The sequence below is a fragment of the Empidonax traillii genome, unplaced genomic scaffold (assembly GCF_003031625.1).
Source record: "Empidonax traillii isolate 1590-97213 ecotype Southwest subspecies unplaced genomic scaffold, ASM303162v1 scaffold992:size1346157, whole genome shotgun sequence".
In the NCBI taxonomy this organism is placed as follows: Eukaryota; Metazoa; Chordata; class Aves; order Passeriformes; family Tyrannidae; genus Empidonax; species Empidonax traillii.
Window position 1 is genome coordinate 1,190,432 of NW_020956185.1, and position 19,613 is coordinate 1,210,044.

Below are 19,613 nucleotides of genomic sequence, written 5' to 3' on the forward strand. Positions count from 1 at the left end.
TTCCAAGGGTAAAGCTACCACCCTTCTTCCAGTTTCCCGAAGAGGAGCCAAGGCACAGGCACAGCTAACCAATCTTTATTTGGGACCAGCAGCAGGCAGCCAGATGCCAACACGCAGTGGAAGGGATGTGCTTCACCCAGGCTCCATCTACTGACAGCAGTTCACACCCACACACATTTCACTTTGGGCAATCTAAGAGGTTTCATTGGAGTTTGGCTGCTTTTCAGGAGTATTTTTATTTATTTGCCAATCTCAAGAGTTTTTCCTAAATAAATTCAGGAGCTTCCCTGTTTATTGTCAAGGCCATACACATGCAAAGCCATCTCCTTGGTTGGTTTTTTCCCTTCACCTTCAGTCAGAGCCGTCTGTATCTTCCTTCATGTCTGCAACCAGCAGCTTAGAGATGGGGCAAAGGTACTGGCTGGTGACGGCAGCAGCTTCCTGGGCATCTCTGTCCGAGTGGCTGCAGGGAGGCAAAAGTGAGGGGGAGTTCCTTATTCCTGAGGGGCTGGGCTGCAGGAGGTGTGACAAAGCCACCGTGGGAAATTCAAGGACAGAGGGACCATGACTGCCTGCAGCTGAGCACCCCACAAGGGCACAGGGGGGGTTTCATCCCCACTGTGGTCAAGAGGTACTAAGGGCCAAGCTTATTCCTTGTCATTTTAGGGATTTGAGAGTGAGATGTCTAAGTGAAAGTGGTTGGTCAATAGGAAAAGACAATATCCAGGTGCTAGGACAGCCCATCCTCAGGTCTGTGTTTGACAGGGTAGCAAAGGTTTTCTTTCCATTTTAACTGTTAGGGTGGTTTTCCTAATGGGATGAATAATTGCTTCAGTCCAGGATAAGAACTCTATGATTAGGAAAAGACATTATGTCATTTCAATGTGTCTTATTATTTTTAATAACTGCCTTTTCTAGGCCATTTATAAAAGTCCTCTTTTGGCTTCAGTACTGTGGGGCTCAGGGCCACCTACCTGGTGTTCAGAAAGCTCTGGTACAGCCAGAGAAAGCAAAGTTCCTTAGGGCTGTCCTCTCCCTCTCTCTCCTGCATATCTGTGTTGACTGGGCCAGGAGAGCTGGTTTAGATAAAGGAAATTAATAATAATTAAACAGGCCAAACCACATCAGTGTAAGCACCACAGCTGTCGAGCAGCACGTGCCCTGTGCCTGAAGCTGCCGTGCCACAGATGTGGCTCAGAGGGGGCTGGTGGCCCAGTGTGGCAGGGACAGCCACAGGGGGCACGGTGGCTCCCCGAGGTTTCCCCTCACCTGCGCTTGCGGCCCATGAGGTTTTGGATGAACTTCTGCACCTGGGCGTTCCCTCTCATCTTGCTGTACTCGCTGGTGAACAGCCCATCCGAGTGCCTCTGGGACCTGGGCCAGGGACATGGGGACAGCGGCTGCTCAGCCCCAGACAGCCCCTCAGGGCTGAGATCCCTCTCCCCTGGAGGCTGCCTCGCCCCTGGGGTGGGCTTGGCTGGTGCTCACCTATCCTTGAGCCCCACCAGGTGCTTGACCAGCTGCCTCACGTAGGCGTTGCCGTTCATCTTGCTGAGCTCGCTGTGGAACAGCCCGTCGGCATGTCTCTCCATCCTGGGGGGAGAGGGAAGGGAGGCTTCAAACCAGACCAGAGCAGGCATTAAACACTGCTCCCTCAAGGAAACAGGGTCCCAAACACACAGAGGCAAGAATTTTGTGCCACTTTGGCGAAATTTCACCAAAAAAAGGGAAAACCTTACAGGAGTCTAAAAAATAACTTTTTTTAACTGTCAACAGAAAAACGACCTGCACTTGCTTTTAGTGATGTAATCACCTTGCCACAAGGATGTGGGAATGTGAGGTTAGTGCTGGTTCAGCACAAAAGAGTAGGGCAAGAGGCTGGAGAAGTAATAAAGAAACACCCAGAGACACAAGCCTGAGGAACAGGTAGATAACGGCAGTGGTGACAAAGCCCAGCCCTTGCCAATGACTCCTTTGGTGAACTTGGTGAACTTACAGTGTTGGCTATTTCTGGCTATGTTTCCATGGGGCCAGGCTATTGGAAACAAACTTCCACCTCTACCAGGCTGTGTAACTATACAGCAGGAAAACAGACTCAGAAGCGACTTTTTAACTTACTTTGATCTGTTTGGGGTCATGAGTTTCCTCTTGCATTAAGTCAAATCAACTTTCCCATTCTTAAGCAAGAAAAAAACCTTTATAACATTTGCACTCATTTAACTAAATCAACATAGGGAAGCCAAAATCCACAGCCAAGCAGAAGCAAGTTCAGGAAGGCAGATAAAAGGCTGGGTTTACAGCCAGCAGGCTCTTGGAACAAAAACTAGGGAGAAAAAGGAGGCAGAGTCTCAGGGAATGCTCACCTCTCCCGGGATGGCAGAGATGCTGAGAAGTGGGACAGCACAATCATGGGAATAATGACCTGCCACAGAGCTGTCATCATGGAAACCATGTCCTCTCCTGAAAGAAAGCACAAGGTTCTGCGAGCATCAGGACAAGTGCCCTTGGGGTGTGTCTGGGGCAGTTCAGAGGGACAGGGCTGTAGAAATACCACCACGGTCATTAAAGTGGGCAGGAATTCCTGCCAGCAGAGATAAACAGCTGGAGACACCTGGGAAAAAAATGCCATGTGCCCAATAAAATCCATCCACACACAGGGGAAGGGAAGGGCTCGTGTGTGCCCATAGCTGCCTATCCTCTCCTCTTTCAAGAAGGAAAAAGAAATAACACACATTTCCAGTCACTGCAGACCCCCCTAGTTTGTTTTGTTACTGAAATAAAAAGAAAAGTACATGTTGTTCATCCCAAGCCATTGTTCCCCCCTTTACTGCCAGGCTCTGCCCTGTGGCTGCAGAGGGGGGGTGTGCCTGTAGGAGGGTGCTCACCTTTCCCCAGGGATCACACAGGAGCCGTATCTGGAATACAGAACACACCTGCCTTCCTCCTGCAAAGAAACCAGCCTTCCTCACTGTCCTGCAGTCTCTCACACAGCACTTGCTAACCCCAAACCAAAGTCCTCCCACTTGGTTTTTACTTTATTCTGAAACTAGACAGTACAAAGAACGTGAAAGAACTGTCAGAGAGTCCTGAACACTGTCCAGCCACACTCCTGGGACTGTTTGCTGCTCTGGAGGTGCTGCAAGATGAGAAGAGGTACGAGGAGGAAGGACAAGAAGGGAGATCTATCCAGAAATTCATTCAGTGTAAACCACAGCACAAATATTTAATGGCAGCTGCAGAGCAAACAGGTGAGAGGATGAAGGAGCCACAAGCTTCATCTCACACTTGTGTTTTCCTGCCTGATTCAGCTTTGAGGGGATGGAATAGTAAAACAAGGACACTTCCAAGGTCAGTCTCTTATTGGAGTCCAAACTAGGCAGACTCCACAGTCCTGCAGAGGAGCTGAGAACAGCCACAAAATCCAGAGCTCAACACCCTTGGGGAAGGGAAACCCAGACCCTGAGCCTGTCCTTCCATCTGTCTATCACCAGCCACCCAGTGCTTTGTCCCCCAGCATCTCACCTCGGCATTTTGGCCTTCCTTGTGCTATCCCTGGGCTGGCATTTCTCTGGGAGCACCTATTTAAGAGCCCATTTAAAACCCCATCCCTGGCTCCAGAGCTTCCCTCCTCTCCAGAAACTTGTCTTTTCTCTTTCTGGACATAACTTTTGTCCCAGAGGTGTGAAATCCACCACCCAAAACTGAAAGAGGGCAGAAGCCCAGCAGGACTCACCAGCTGGTCGCTCGTGGCTCGCCGCTGGTGCTCCACTGGCCCACTCCTCTCATGGACCCCTATAAATATGCTGCCCTTATCAGGAGCAATTATTTGGGTAAAGCCATGAATATGAGCAATCATGATTAACAGCAAACAATTCAGAGGGGCTGGAATGCCCCTTTAATTACTGACGGGGTCATTCACAGCTATTGGATGGACTATTTCTGCTGATGGATAATAATTCCTGCTTCTGTCTCTAACGACAGTCATTTGTTGGGCAAACATCCCTGTACTCATTGATTCTCTGTGATTGTCATCATTATCTCCCAGCTTTAATTACCTCTTGATAGGAGCTTAATCTTCTGTTCTTCTCTTTTAATTCTGGCTTGGGCTGTGTTTGCAATTGCCAGGATCTGTTGGTGAGTCCATGTGTGCCCCAGCGATTTGGCTGAACAGCATGTCACTTTTATAGGTAAATACTGTCTGCTCAGTAGGATCAGGGCTGACTTCTGCATGAGGGGACAACACCTTTTGAGCTGTGGTTTCAGCTGGGGAAGGTGTGCTGAGAACAGACTCTGTCACAGTTTCTAAAAGAGCAGCACACATAAACACATGGAAAACATCCTGAATACATTACCTGCCATTGTTGGGGGTTGGGGCTGGTTGGTCTCAGATGCTGCAGGTAAAGGTGACATGGAAATGATGGTGGCAGCTTCAACCCAAGCTCCAGGTGTTGCCAAACACCCACAACTGAGAAAGACCATGGAGGAGCAAGGCAAGGAAGAAAGAAGGTTTATAAAGGCTGAACAATATGTAGGGAGCTAAAAATTACTGATGTGATTTCTTTTCCTTTGCAAATAACCTCACTGGGTCTGAAATGTTCCCGAGCTCTGGAGAAGCTCAGTTTGCCGCAAGGATCTGGATGAGAGGACAGAGAAGAGGTTGGAATGACAAAGTGGCCCCACGGTGGCAGCAGAGGGTGAATAATAGGACAGTAAAAGCTCCTGGGGAATTGGAAGAACATGCTCTAAGTAACCTGATTTACCTACTTTGCACAAAAAATGGGGTTTGCCTCCAGCAGCGCTGGCAGAGTGAAAAGGCGGTGGGGTAGAAAACTGTGTAGCCATGCCCAGCACTGCTGCAATTAATGCAGGTTCCAACCACGGGCTCCAACTCAAATGCAGGTTCTGAGACTCTGATGAGGAAATTCAGGGCCATGAAGGGAGCTCAAAAGCATTTGCAAGCTGAAATTCATACATGAATAAACCAGAGCCCAAACCAAATCCCCAGTCCTGAAGCAACATCTGATTTTCCTTAACCAGAATTAGCATCAAACGCTCCTCAGGAGAGGTTCTGGAAACAGGAGTGATAAAGGATCCTGTTCAGCAACATCAACTGATCAGAGCTTTGGGAATCTGCACCTTGCTGCTCCCATTCTCCATTTGTGGGAACATTCCAAGTGGGAGTGGAGATTCACCTCGCCTGCATCCAGCAGGTCCAAAGCAGGATTGAATGCCCCATGGAATCTAACCCACCATGTCTGCAGTATCACTGCAGGGGAAAGCTCCTCAGCGCTGGCTCTAGGAATGATACAGGGAATTGCTGGCCTCACCTGGTCCCTGCTCCTGCACCTAGTCCACCTGCAGCCTCAGGAAGTCAGGGCTGCACTGACCCAGCCACCACCCACCCCTGGGACAGAACACAGGGCTGCAGCAGAGTGAGGAGTGCCGAGTGTGCACCCACACTCCTTGGAGAGGGCAGGGAGAGATGCTCCAGGCTGGAGAAAGGATGTGTGAACCATGGGCCAACTCTGAGGTGCCCTGGGGACACTGCCAGCTGCAAAGCCACCAGGATCTTTGTGCAGTCACCTCTGCTTAGGGTGACAGCAGCTGACCTGCACAGGGTGCAGAGCCCTGTGGTGGCATGCATTAAGTAAATCCAGTTGCCAGGTGCCAGGGCTATTCCCAGCACCACGCTGATGGCTGGGGACACCCTCGTGAGCAGCAGAGAGCAGACATTATGAAACAGAGGGGCCACCCCACCTCAACACCCAGGCCCTGGTTCCTGCTCCCAAGGTGACCTGTTCCAAAGGTGTCTGAGCCTTTTTCCTCCTCTTTATGGTGGGAGGGGTCACCAAACCTACAGTGTCTCAGGACCACGTTAAATGTTTTAGTCCCAGATTTGGCAATACTTAAGAGAGCACACAAGTCTGGCCTTTTTCTGTGGTGGAGGTAAAGACAGGAAACTGCATTTTGGAAAAGAGAGGGATCCATCACAAAGCTCCATACCCTGACCCACACCACAGGGAAGATGCAGGCAGACTCTCCAAAACTAGCACTCAGAGCTCTGCAGGGTCAGTCCATGTTCTGAAGGGATGAAATTCCCATTCACACCCCTAAGAAATTGGTACAGAAGATCCAAAAAAGACTTCTGACTGGAGGAGCACCGTGGCTGCACTCAGAGTCCCCCTCCAGAGAGCCTGAAGAAGAGGCTGGATAAATGTTGCTATTGTCACATGGACATTGTTGCTCCTGCCTCGGACTAGGAAAGCCCACCCAGTTTTTGGGGCTGCTGTTTATCCAGGGCAGCCCTTACAAGGTTTGTCCAATCTTTGCCAACCTATCCACAGTCCAGGCCCCAGGATCTGCTGGAGCTGCTCTTCTTCATGGAGACACCACATCCCCAAATGCTCTGCATGGCTCTCTGAGGTCCGTGGCTTTGGAATGGCAAAGAGCACAAGGGCCAAGCCAGGCTGAGGAGACTGGGGAGGGACCACCTTATCCCCCACATGCCCAGCAGTGGTGTCCCCAGTCCTGAGGAAGCTGTCCAGGGACAGCCAACCTTCGAGGAGCCCAGCACAGGCTGTGCCCCACCCAGTGGCAGCCCCAACCCATGGCAAGGGAGCTTATTGAGGTCAGATGGTACAAGGAGCTGCACAGCTAAACCCTTCCTGCGTAAAATACCCTTTAATCAGCTTAGGGGGTGTTCAGGAACTTCTACCCCCCCCCATTCCCTTTCCCCCTCCTTGCCATACCTGTGTGAGGCCATGTGGGCATGGAGTTGTCTCTGTGTGTCTGCAGGTGAGCCCTGCCCAGGCCCTGAGCTGACGGTGACGCTGCTCCCAGCTGGGAGCAGCTTGGAGTCATCTCCTTGCTTCACTCCCGGGTCTGTAAGAGAAAGGACCCTAATTGGAATAAGGGGATTGGAGGATTTAGCCTTCTAAATGCTCCTTTCTTGCACAGGATGCTTTCAGGAGTGGTTTTAATCTTTACCACCTGATTTTGTGATTTTGGCTGCAAGGGGCAAGAGCAGGATGGCAGGAAGGGGTGAGCAAGGCAGCTGTGGGTGGGCTTGGGAGAAGGCAGAGGAAAACCACAGCCCTGTATGGTCCTGGGACACACCTGGAGGTGTGCCCACTTGCTCTGAAGTCGGGAGGGAAGGTGCTGGACACTCTGGTTACCTCCGTGGCTGGCACTGTTGTGCCAAGGACAGAAGACCAAAGAGCCTTTTAAAGATGAGCTGCTGCCCCCATCAATCACTTGCTGACCTTTGCACCCTATGGAACTCCCTCCCAAGCTCCCTGAGCACTGCCCAAGCAGGAACACCCTGCCTGCCCCCGGGCAGTGTCCCCAGGGTGGCTGCAGGGCAGGAACAACACATCCCACTGCAGGGACAGGTGGGACAGCACTGGGTGATTTCCTCCCAGGGTTGCTCGGGCCACCCTTGCCCTCCTGGCCCAGCTCTGCTCCCGGCCCAGCTGGCAGCTGCCCTGGCCCTGCTCACAGGGACTGCCCCGTGTGTTCTGGCCCTGTCACATCTCCAAGTGTCATCAAGGGTGCAGTCCCGGCCTCCAGCTGTTGGCTGTGCCCGGGGAGAGGAGGAAGCACTCCAGGGAATTCACTGGAATGAGAAGCACGGTGGCCCAGCTGTTCCAGGTGTGCCGTGCCAGCACTGAGCACTGCAGCTCCTGGCACAGCTGCTGGGGCTGCTTCCACTGCATCTCCCCTGGGCTTTGTCAGGGACCTGCAAGGACTTCCAGGGCAGCAGGAATGGGCTTTTTCTGAAAGGACAGCCCTTCCAGGGGAAAAGGAGCAGGCTTTGTCAAGGGCAGGGTGGAGGGAGTTGCATTTCCAGGTGCTTGCTGCTCTCAGGCATGCCTTTCCCCGCCTGTGTTGCCTTTCCCTGCCTCTGCTACCTTCCACTTCTCCCCCTGCCCAGGAGGTTATCCCTGACAAGTGACTTAAATAAGCTCACTGATGTTTTAAAACCAGTAGGGGCTTTGGAATTCTGTTATTTGTTCTGCCTTGTGCCACAAATCCCTGTATCCCTTGTATTTCCCCAGGTTACCCTTGTGTGAGATCAGGGTTAAGCTGAAACGTGGCATCCACAAAAACATCTAGTTTTGACTCCAAGCAGAGATGGAAAATCCAGGCATTTTCTCCATAGTTTCATCCCCCCAGCTAACCACTAGCATTAGTTTTTACATCTTACAGGGATTTATCATAACTTATCAGAAAGGTAAATGTCAAAAGATCCATTCAGTGTGTACATAAATTCCTGCAGCTTCTTGTGGGGACACTGGGAAAGCCTGGGCAGGCTGGAGAGCCCAGAAAGCTGTGCCATCCTCCTCCCTCTCCTGCAGAGCCTCACCCAGGGCCAGGATGCTGCCCCTGCCTCTCTTCTGGGAAATGCATTACAGGAGATTGGAGAGCTGGGTGGCTTTGCTGCCGATGAGACTCTCACACAGAATTGCTCTTGTCAATATGGCAAATGAAAGGAACAAGATTGGCCCTAAGAGCTCTTTGTTTTCCTCCCTTTGTCCTGGACCTGAAGACAGCAGGAAAAGCTGCTCTGGGCTATCAGGGCACTATTCATCAGCCAGTTTGGCACATCTGTGCTGAAACTTTGGCAGCCACATTGTTCCCCTGTTCTATTTAAACATTCAGTGTCTCAGATGTGAGAAAATATGTTGATAAAAGTTCCATCTCTTTTTGTGAGACTCTGACAGATGCCTCACTTTGCAACCTTCCTGATCCTTTGAATTGGCTGGGAATCAAATCCGCAGTTAATTCATCCTGGGGGAGTCTATGGGGGACCCCTCCAGGTTCCCTGGCAGGGGACCAGCTCCACCACAGCCACAAGCCACACTGCTCATCTTCCAAAGGTGCTCTAAGCATTCCCAGTCCTCACTCGGCCGTAATTCCTCCCACTTTGCACGAGGGTGACCCACGAGGGTGACTCTGTCCTCTGCCTCCTGTTTTTCCTTGCAGTGACAGCCTCTATCAATATGCTGATGTGTGACAGACCTTCCTTCTCCTCTGCAAGGAGGGCAGCTCTGACCCAAGAAAGGAATTGTGTCTAATGCCTGCAGACTGTTTGCCATGGAAGCACTGTCCCAATTAGTGCTTTGCATGGCTGCTCGTTTTTGGAAGTCAAAAGCCTTATTTTACATTAGTTTAATCCACGCCAGGATTAAACTAGTCTAGGATTAAGGCCCTGTTAGTCTGGAATACGGGTTTCCATACTGAGAATCAAAAGTCATTCAGCACTAACCCACAGGAAAAATCGAGATAATGGATGTAAATTAACTGTTGAAGGGGATTAGATAAATGGCATTAATCCCTGTGGGAAGGCAGGATGGCAGTCACACTTCGATCCTGCTCTCTTGGCTGCTCAGGGAGTTTAAACATAAATAAATTAACAGTATTCTGTCCACACAGTTTCATCAATGCACTTCAGGGCCTCCTTGAACTAATTTGAGTTGATTTCTCAGAGTGAAAAAGGCTCTAATGAAAGTGGTTCTGCTGTCCCAGCTCCTTGCTGAGGGGAGGCTGTGCCAGGAGTCAGGTTTTAGGGACCAACCACGGATGGGAAAAGCTGTGATCAGGTGATGGAAACCACCTGCCTTGTCTGAACTTCCTAGCAGATGAGACCCCACAAACGAGCTCCTGACCCAAGGGATGTGCAGCCACACTTGTGTCCACCCGAGTCCAAGACAAACCATTCCTGAAGGAATGCAGAGACAGGCACGTGAATACCCACTCCAGGGCTGCTGGGAGTTCTGGGTACACTCAGAGCAGCTGGAAGTGTCATCTCCCTCTGCACACTGGAAGAGGGAGATGAACAGACAAATCCATGGCTATTGGGATCAGTGTGAGGATGGCAAACCCACACTGGGATGGGAGAGAGGGGTGACACAGCTCTGTAGTTACTTAAGAATGGCATTCTTCCTGGCTTTAGAACAGAGGTAGAAGCCACCTCTGGAGACAGAATTTGGCAAGCCAGACTGTCAACAAAGTGCTTAAACCAAGGGGATTTTCTCTTCCTCCTGTATGGAATTGGGGAGCTGTGGCTGTTGGGCAAAACAGACTGTGTGGATCAGCTGCTGTTAATCCACTCCAAGGGAAGTAGCTGGATCTGTGTCCCATGGCTGAGTCCTGGGCTCTGGCCTTTCTGTGCTGCACATGCTGAGGGCAACCATGGCCTTTGCCAAAAAAGGGTAGGGAACTGGGGGGAACAAGAGTGATAGTTGGAGATAGGATTTCTCCCACAGATCTCAATAGATCTGTTTTGGATGTTTTGGATGAAACTCTGAGAGCTGCGGCCTATAAATACATCTTAGAAGCTCCTTGTCTTATAAAAAGCTTACAATAATATAATGTCCCCCTTCCATGGAGTGTAAATGTCCCTTTCTTGCTATGCTTTCTCTTCCCAGTGCCTTCCACAAAGCCCAGGCTGATCTGAATGCTTTCCTGGCATTAACATCTGGGCTGAGGCTTGCTGGCACAGCTGGACAGATGCCCACAGAGCCCGGATCAGGTCCCACATCTCCCAAGCAATCTGGGCTAGAAATGAGGGTTCACGGCTCCCCTGTCCTTCCTGCCTGACCCTGCAGGTGCACAGGTAACCCCCAAACAGCATTTCCCTCTCATTTTCAGCAATAAGACATCCCAGCCCTTGTGTTCAGCTGCCACCCTCCCTTTGCTCCCACACTTGCTGCCTGTCTGGTTTCCTCCTCAATCCTGCATTTCTGCAGTTGATTATTACTGCCCAAGCACAGGTAAGGTGCAAAATTCCTTTGGAGTTGCATCCTGCATTTGCCAATTTCTCCAGCTCATCAAGACCACTGCAAATCCTCACTCTGTGCTCCAAGATGCTCACAGGATCCTGTCTTGGCAGTATCTTTAAATTTAGCTACGGACTCCCTGGACTCTCACTCAGGGACACCTAAACATTACTAGATTCTGCACATACCTTGGCATACAATTTCCCAGTTATCTGCCCAACCTGTAATAACTCCAAGTCTGTCCTCTCACGGTGCTTCAGAGAACACCACCTTTTGAGACCACAGTGACAGCTCCCGGGGGCGCAGCGGGGACACCGGGACACGGGGAGCCGGGACACCAGTAGCCTGCCCCCCTCCCCCGGCGCCCCCTAAGCCGCTTGCTGACCCAGTTGTCCCCGCGGGGCCGGGCCGGGCCGGGCGGGGCGGCGGCGGAGGCTCCTCCCGCGGCTCGGCGGGCACTCCCGGCGGCCGGCCCGGCTCCCCGGGCTGCGGGGGCAGCGCCGCGGGGCCATGGGCAACGGCACGGCCGGACCCCCGCCCGCCGCCGGCCACAGCATCGCCGCGCTGGTGCTCGGCATCCTCCTCATCCTCCTCATCGTCGGCGGCAACGGGCTGGTCTGTCTGAGCGTGTGCACCGAGCGGGCGCTCAAGACGACCACCAACTACTTCATCGTCAGCCTCGCCGTGGCTGACCTGCTGCTCGCCCTCCTCGTCCTGCCCCTCTACGTCTACTCCGAGGTGAGGCTGCCCGGGGGTCCCCGGGGGGCGGGGGGGGCTGTGGCTTGTGCGCCCGCGGAGCCTGAAGGTTACGGGGCTACGCGGTGGGATGGGCGACAGCTCAAGTACTGAGGGTCAGAGCCGCTTTGCGGGCTTGCTCCCCACCTCCGTCCCGCCGGCCCGGGGGTGCCAGCGCCCTCGGGACAGCCCCTGCGCCCCGCGATGCTCGTGCGGCGCTCGGAGCACCGCGGCTCTTACCTGCGAGTGTCACGCTCCGGGGCCGCGGGCGGGTGTTGGGGTAGGCTGGACGCGGGCAGGCGGCGGGAGCGGAGCCGCAAACGCACCGAGTGGAGATGACCCGAGTGGAGGTGCCCCGAGTGGAGGTGCCCGGGGGTGTCCGCCCCGGGCCGGCCCAGCAGCTCCTGAGGCTGAGCGGTTCTCTCTGTAACAGGGAAACAAATGTTTACTGCCGGGGATGGACAAAGCCTTGTGCTTGCTGGGTGGGTGAGGGGGCTCCCCAGAACCTGCCCCTTAGTACCAGCTGGAGGCTCTTGCCTGCTCGAGTGGATGAAAGCATCCACAGGGCAAAATATGAGGTGTTTGCATCCACCCTTGTGGTAGTTGGTGGTGTGGACCTTTTTCCCAGTCCTGGGAGAACATGTCCCCTCTCTCCCATGCCATGCTGAGCATCCTTAGGCAAGGCAGGCTGCAGATTAGGGCTTAGGATGGTCTCTACCTGGTCCTAGGATTTTGCAGGACATTGTGACCTCTCTAGAACAGGTATTATGGAGCGACAGGTTCAACAGGGGACCATGAGAAGAACCAGTGGAGAAGCATTAAATGCCTCTTTTTCCACTGTGACATTGTTTTTGGTGGACTTGCTTTTCCCTTGTTACCTCCGTTTTGCCAGTCAGAAATGCACATTCTTCATCACACTCAGATACCTTTGTAGCTGAGGAGGCCTGGGGCACTCCCAGGCATCCACAGGAATTCCTGAGGAGCAAAGTTCTGCCTATGTGTAAAGGGAGGCCAGAAGAAGATAACCAGAGAGTGCCTGGAGAGTTGGTAGCACTGAAACAGGGGTTACCTGAGGAAGCAGAGCTACAGGTGCTGTGGAGGTATTCAGGGTATCGCCAGGCTCTGGGTGCCTTTGGGAGGGAGCTGCATAGCTCCAGAGGCTTGGCCTGGTGTGTAACTGCTTCCTCTCTCTGCCCAAGGACTGTGACAATGGCAGGAGTCCCAAAGGCTGTGACACTGGCAGGAGCCACAGCAGCAGTTTATACCATCCTCAGTAAGCAGAGGCATCCCAGCAATTAGGGCAAGTACCAGTACCACCTCCCCAGCTGGACTGTGCCAGGGAGCACACCTGTCCCTGTGCCTGTCCCTGTCCCTGCTGTGCTCCTCTGAGCAGCTCTCTCCTAATCCCCGAGTGCCAGAGCTGAGCCAGGCCTGAGCCACGAAGCCTCTGGCAGGATCTGAGGGTGTTGGTTATGTAAACATCTTTGCCACTCAGATCCGTGTAAGTGATTATGGAAGAGAGGAAACAGTTTTAGCAGATTTGCATGTTCACCTGGCTCCTTCTCCAGGTCAGGGAAGATGAGTGTTTCCCAGCAGGCACAGCGGTGGAGCAGCCAGGACAAACGACAGGAGCTGTTTTCCTGGTGAGGGTGATGCTGCTCTGCCTAAAACTTCCAGTGGGAGGGCATCAAAAGATCTCTTTTCTTGCACTTTCTTATGTGTGCCTGTGATGCAGCTCTTCCAATGAGAGATCAGACCTTTATCCTCTCCAAATTTCCTGTGGTTCTCTGTGAATCAGGCACATCAGCCTGTTTGCAGCAGGATTCAGGATTAGTCTTTCCTGGAATCTTAGAGCTTTAATGGAAATAGATGTTTTTCTGTACCTGGCTTATGTCTGAGCCACACAAAACACTGGGGAGGTGAGCTAGGCCAGCAGGTATAAATCAGTGCTCAGGGGTTTATTTTCAGGCATCAGAAACTGGGAGAGGTGTCTTGGAATTTCAGGCCCTTGTAATGTCTCAGGTGGATGATCAGACTTGCTCCTCATTTCTGAAAAACCTTGACCTCAATGATTTAAGTCAAGGAAGGATATTAGAGCAGACATGAGGCACCTTTGTCTTGTGTCCCATTCCCTCCCTTCCCTCTCCTCTTGCAGGCTGGGCTGTGTCTTCTGGGGAATGCGGCAGCTGTCACAGCTCATGACAAAAGGCCCCGTGTCAGTGTTTTGGGGGCACGGGGACAATTCTTTGGCTCTGATGTTGGACTTTGCCCACTGGCAAGGATTATTCCTCTTTCAGTTGGTGCCACAGCCCTCGAGCCATGGCTCGTTCAAAGTCCAGCTGGACATCTCCTAATTCCCTTTCGGGCTCCTGCTGTTCCCTACATGTGGCAGGACTGAGACCAGAGCTGGTATCAGAGGAAACACAACGAGAACCTTTGGCCCTGTCCTGGCTCATGGCCTCGGGAGCACTGGAGGTGTAAGAGCTCTTCTGGCATCAGGCCAGTTCAGAAGGCAGATTTTTCCTTACAAATTACCTGAGCTGGAATATGGATACCAAAATGGGCTGACTAGGAAGGCAGCTGCAAGGGTGTGTGAGAAGCCAAGTCTGCCTCCTGCCATGCACCATCCTATAAAATCTTCTCCATGACTTCTTTGTATTCTAGAAAAGGGGAGAACCCCAAGAGCCACTGAAGGTGGAGCTGCTCTGCTGCACTTCCTAAAGGCAGCTTGTGTTATGTGGGATCCCTAAAGCTTTACACTGTGTACCTTGATGGGCTAATCTGCTGCAGTCTCCTGTAATTAGGTACCCCTTAATCACATGGCCCAGCAAAGCCTCTAATCCAAAGTCACTCTCCCATCTGAGGGGTCCTTGGCACATTTTGTGAGGAGGGCAGGTGACAAACACCATGTAATGGAAAGTTCTCTCCCAGCACCTTCCCAAAGCCAGAGTCTTGGGGATTGGTGGAGACAGGGAAAGGTTTGTAGCAGTTTCCAAGAACCCAACTTGAATGTCACATCCTCTGAAGGTGCTGCAGCCTGAGAGCTCTTGTCCTTTTCAGAATCAATTAGTTCTCCCAAATCAAAAACAGGTTTGGAAAACTGTAGCCCAAAATCAAATTTTCTCTCTCATAAGATGAACTGAACTTGTCAGGATCCCAGTAAGCTTGGCAAAAATTTGGTTTGTGATGATTCAGGTTCCAAATTCAGTTTGGGGTGTGTGCTCTGTGCTAGAGAAGAGGCTGAATGAAGCATTCAGGTCTCACTCCAGCCCTCCCCCGGAGGTATCTCAAGGAGATGCTGTACAAAAATAGCCAGACAGTTACTTCAGAGTCTCCTTTGGCTTTACAGCTCCTCTAATCGTAATCCTGGGCCTGACATCACTACTGCCTGATATTAATCCCTGCAGAGCTGCCTGCCCTGCTCCTGGCAGGGGGTTTGGCACCTTCCCATTGTTCCGTGGAGCGTGTTCCCCACGCGGCTCTGCTCTGGGCTGGGATGAATGAAACCAGAGCCTGCTGTTCAGCAGCTGCACAGGAGCAAATCCATACCTGCTTCCTGAACCCTGCACGTGGGCAGCAACGCTACCCTCCACCAGCCCTGCCTGACTGGTGCTACAGAGGGAAAAGTTCCTGGGATTTATATGTATAGATATAAAAATTATTGTTAGGTAGTGCATTTCCTATAGATAAAAATATGTAGTAAATTATACACATTAGATGATGCACATTACCTATAGGTAAACATATATAGTAAATTAAAGATATTACATGTAGCAATATATACTGTAGTAATATTTATCATATATGTTTTAATAAGAGCATATAGAGAGTGCTTGATATTCTGCATGACAAGGGGCCCTTGCTACTGAATGTTTTGTTTCCAAGCTAAAATCACACTTATCTATACAGTGTGTTTGGTTCTTAACTGAGCCTCTCCCTGCAGAGGGACCCAAAGGATGGCGAAGTTTTCCTGACAGTCACAAACTGGGAGGAAAGATTCCCTGCTGCTGTAGTGGGAACAGCCCAGGGAGCCTCCTGGTCACCTGTGCAGGTGTGAGCACATGGACAGGCCCGTGCTGAAGGAGCTCATTGGCACAGGAAGAGGATCAGGGGGACTATTTCTCTATCAGCCTAAGAAGTGTTTTAATGCTAAACCAACAGGCTGGGTTTGTACCTGGGTGAGATGAGCGCTCGGCTGGAACAAACTGCTGCAAGTAGTCTCTGGCCGTACCAGCATCAGCCATTGCTGTCCTGCTGCCTGTCCTCTGCCAGGGGCTGTGCAGAGCTGTGTCCCTGGCCAAGATGACCAAGCTGAAAATCACAAAGCATGGCAGTCAACACTTCCAGTTGTTCAGTGACTGGTCACTGCTGCTCTGCCCTGGCACTGGGACTGTGCAGGGAGAGCCAGAGGTTCTATCTCCCTGCCTGACCCTGGTCTCCATGGGCTGGACTCGTGCTTTGCCCGCCAGGACAGAACAGTTGTGTAACAAAGGGAAATGGTTCACATTGTCTGCAAACAGGATACTGGAGCAGTGGGGACCTGAAAGTGGAAGAGGAACCTTGTGCTCTGCCACTTGTTGCTCAGGGACCGAGGCAGTGACGCTGACCAGCAACTGTGGTGCTGGGGAGGTTCTGGGGTGTGAGGAGAGGGGGGGCTCCATTTCTCTGCCCAGCACAACTCACCTGGCCGTGCTGACGCTCTGTGGGCTGTTCTCCAGCCAGCCCTGGGCAGGCTGTGAGCTCCTGCACGGGGCTGACTCCTGTGTGCCACTGCCACGCTGGGAGCATCGTGCCACGGCAGGAGCCTTGGGCTGCTTGTCAGGAGGAACCGTGAGAGGCTGAGGTGCCCAGGCACGGAGGTGTTCCCTGTCACTTTAAAGGCATCTGCTGACCCTGGGATCTTTCCAGTTCCAGGGAGGTGTGTGGTCCCTGAGCACGGTGCTGTGTGATGCCCTGATGACCATGGACGTGATGCTGTGCACGGCGTCCATCTTCAACCTGTGTGCGATCAGCGTGGACCGGTGAGTGCCTGCCTGCTCTGCCTGCGTCTGGGCGTCACGCTGCTTCCAAACACCCCTGCCAGGCTCCCACACCGGGAGGATCCTGCTCTTCCCTAAGGGGGGACGCTTTGCCATAGCACCCTCCATCCCAAGCTTTGTGTCCCATCAGGGGTGGCCACGCTGAAAGCACAGCTGTGTGAGGAAGCAGAGCTGCCCCTGGGGTGCTCTGGTTGTAGCCCATGCCTTGGCTCTGTGAAGTAAATGAGCGAGGGGGAGGACAGTGAGGAGGAGCTCTGGGGCCTCTGGGTTCCCTCGCTGGCGGTGACGCCCCCACGCCAGGCCTGGCTCACCTGGGGCTGTGTTGGCAGGTTCATCGCCGTCCAAGTCCCACTCAACTACAACCGGCGACAGATCGACCTGCGGCAGTTGATCCTTATATCCACCACCTGGATATTCGCCTTTGCTGTAGCATCTCCTGTCATATTTGGCCTCAACAACGTCCCAAACCGGGACCCCAGCCTGTGCCAGCTGGAGGATGACAACTACATCGTGTACTCCTCCATCTGCTCCTTCTTCATCCCGTGCCCCGTCATGCTGGTGCTGTACTGCGGCATGTTCCAAGGACTCAAGCGCTGGGAGGAGGCCAGGAAGGCCAAGCTGAGGGGCTGCATCTATGGGGCCAACAGGAAGCTGTACCACCCCCCGACCTTCCTGGAGAGGGAGCAGAGCCGGCTGGGGCCGCCGGAGTGCAGCCCCTACAGCCTCACTGGGCTCCCTGGGGACTGTGGGATGAGCAATGGGATCCAGACTGTGTCCTACCCGCACCTCAGGTACCCACAGCCGGGGCACGGGCGGAAGCGGGCCAAGATCAACGGCCGGGAGCGCAAGGCCATGCGCGTGCTGCCGGTGGTTGTCGGTGAGTATCCGCAGGGACGGCTGGGCGGGGTGGGAAATGTGCAGGGCAGGGACCTGTGTGGATCCGGGGTGCCAGAGCAATGCCAACAACTACCACCCCTAGGACAGAACTCATGTAGCTGATAACCAGGTTTCCTTCAAGGCAAACCTGTGACTCCCAGTATCTCACATTCGAAGCCAAAGTGAGACTAACTTTAGACTTTTCATCAGTGTTTGTGACAGGAAAGACATCCCAATTTTTTTGTCTGGGCGTAGGCCCAGCTCCACATGTCAGCACAGCTGCTGCCTGTTCCCTGAGCACTCTGAGCTGCCTCTGTCTTGTTTGTCCTGAGCTTTGTAAACTAAACCCTTCTGAATGTGCCCATCACCTTCTCTCTTTATTGCCCTGGCAGGTGCTTTCCTCTTCTGCTGGACACCTTTTTTTGTGGTGCACATTACCAGGGCTCTCTGCAAGTCCTGTGCCATTCCCACTCAAGTCACCAGCACTGTCACTTGGCTGGGCTATGTCAACAGTGCTCTCAACCCCATCATTTACACCGTGTTCAACGCTGAGTTCAGGAACTTCTTCCGCAAAGTCTTGCACCTCTTCTGCTGAGCCCTCTGGGACTGGTGGGGAGGAGGAACCTCCAGGGAGCAGGAACCACCAGGTGATTTTTTGTATAGTTCATTAAAGATCTATTTCTGTCCCTGGCCTGCTGTCTTTGTTGGGGAGGAGGGGAGGAGGAGGAAAAGGCCCAAGGAAGTTGCTCCCCAGCTCCTTGGAGTAAGGTGTCATAGGTGAGTACCATTGGATGCAACTTGGATCCTCTTCCCACTGGAAACTGCAGCTTTCCAGCCTCTTTTTTAACATTTGATGTAAGCAGGGATAATAATAATTTCTAATCTTCTGGCTTCTGGGGTGGCATTAACAGGGCTGTGAGGTGACATCTACCTGTGCAACCTCCTTTGCCCTTGATAATTTTAATTTCAAAACCTGATTTCATTCATGTTTAACAAAGGTCCTACAAAGGCACCATTGCCAGTGCTCCAGAATTCCTTATCAAGCCATAGGATTCCTGCCAGGAACCATTTCCAGCCGCAGGAAAGAAATCTGTCACGCCTTTAGGTGAACCTGGGCCAGTGGGACCAGGCAACGCTCGTCACTGAGGCTCAGAGGGGAGAAAAGGAATATTGCACGAATTACAATCATCCAAGTCATGATTTTGTACGGGATTGTTGCTTTCCAGGGGGAAATTTGCTTGGAAACAAAACAGAAGAGTACTGCAGGGAGGTCCTGAGTGTTCCTTTGACTAAGAATAGCAACTGCTCAATGAATTTCTCCTCAGCACGCAGACAGACTCAACTCCCATGCGATTATCCTGTGCCTTTCTGAGCTCTGTCACTGCCTGCTTGGGGTGCAGCTGCCCCAGGTAGCAGGGCCCAGTGGGAAGCTCCCTGAGAGCTTTCATGGCAGCTGAGTCACACCTACAGTTCCACAATTTAGAGAAGTTGCCCCACTTTCTTCCAAATTTTTTCCCCTTACAAGATGCAGTAAAGCCAAAATTCCAACAGTGACCAAGGCTTGACTATACCTGGCCACAAGCTATTGAACTGGATAAGGACAGCTACTGGATAAGGACAGTGGAGACACTCAGCTGCTGCCTCATTCTCCTCCCAAGCCCATTGCAGGTGTCCCAGCTCACCCATCCCTGGAGCTGGCTTGTCCTCAGTCCAGGAGGAGCTCTGCTGCTCTTACCAGCTGTGCTGGACAGGGACGTGAAGCAACAAGAATAGTTTCAACCAAAAGCCTCGTTTGGTGCTGGAAGGGCAGCTTTAGCACTCCAGAGGTGCCACTTTGGAGATGCCGTCGCTGCATCCGAATGCGGGGCACAAGAAACCCTGGAAATGAGCTGTGTTACCACGGGCTCAATTAAGACTGTCTTCTCAATTAACTAATTGTCTCCACGCTCTAGAAAACAGGAAATCAGCATTTTACTGTGAGCAGAAATCATTGCCAGTACTTGAGTATTGCTCTGGGAAGCAGGAGTGAGCATTTTGCTGTGGGAATGGAAGGAGCTGCCTGTTCTTTCCTTCCCAGGAGTATCACAGGTAATTTCTGTTCCCATCCTGTCTCAGTTCCTGCTTGGCTTTCCATGGATTCATCAGAAACCTCCAGTCTAAGACTTAAGCCTTTTCCACTGCA

At 52.4% G+C, this 19,613-nt stretch overlaps 2 protein-coding genes and 1 long non-coding RNA gene across 6 annotated transcripts; 1 reads left to right on the forward strand and 2 right to left on the reverse strand.

The window, feature by feature from the left end:
* LOC114067966 lies at positions 1-11,797 on the reverse strand. 4 transcript variants are annotated; one of them, XM_027903767.1, is made up of 9 exons: positions 11,757-11,797; positions 6,750-6,882; positions 5,930-6,081; positions 2,886-2,944; positions 2,364-2,467; positions 1,489-1,602; positions 1,270-1,374; positions 975-1,076; positions 1-463 (listed from the first exon to the last, which is right to left on the reverse strand). In XM_027903767.1, the coding sequence occupies exons 3-9, from the start codon at positions 5,964-5,966 to the stop codon at positions 352-354; spliced, it is 633 nt and encodes a 210-aa protein (XP_027759568.1). In that variant the 5' UTR covers positions 5,967-6,081; positions 6,750-6,882; positions 11,757-11,797; the 3' UTR covers positions 1-351. The 4 variants fall into 4 exon arrangements, with proteins under 4 accessions (XP_027759568.1, XP_027759569.1, XP_027759570.1 ...); XM_027903768.1 differs by lacking the exon at positions 11,757-11,797 and adding an exon at positions 10,970-11,116; XM_027903769.1 differs by lacking the exons at positions 5,930-6,081; positions 6,750-6,882; positions 11,757-11,797 and adding an exon at positions 5,059-5,193 and having other exon boundaries at positions 2,886-2,945.
* DRD4 (dopamine receptor D4) lies at positions 11,221-18,121 on the forward strand. Its single transcript, XM_027903749.1, has 4 exons — positions 11,221-11,519; positions 16,425-16,537; positions 16,885-17,432; positions 17,824-18,121. Exons 1-4 carry the CDS (start codon positions 11,292-11,294, stop codon positions 18,024-18,026), a joined length of 1,092 nt encoding a protein of 363 aa, XP_027759550.1. The 5' UTR covers positions 11,221-11,291; the 3' UTR covers positions 18,027-18,121.
* LOC114067979 lies at positions 11,861-16,954 on the reverse strand. Its single transcript, XR_003573498.1, has 4 exons — positions 16,867-16,954; positions 16,200-16,514; positions 15,691-15,827; positions 11,861-11,940 (listed from the first exon to the last, which is right to left on the reverse strand). It is a non-coding gene; the product is annotated as an uncharacterized LOC114067979 (long non-coding RNA).
* Positions 18,122-19,613: the final 1,492 nt, after the last annotated feature.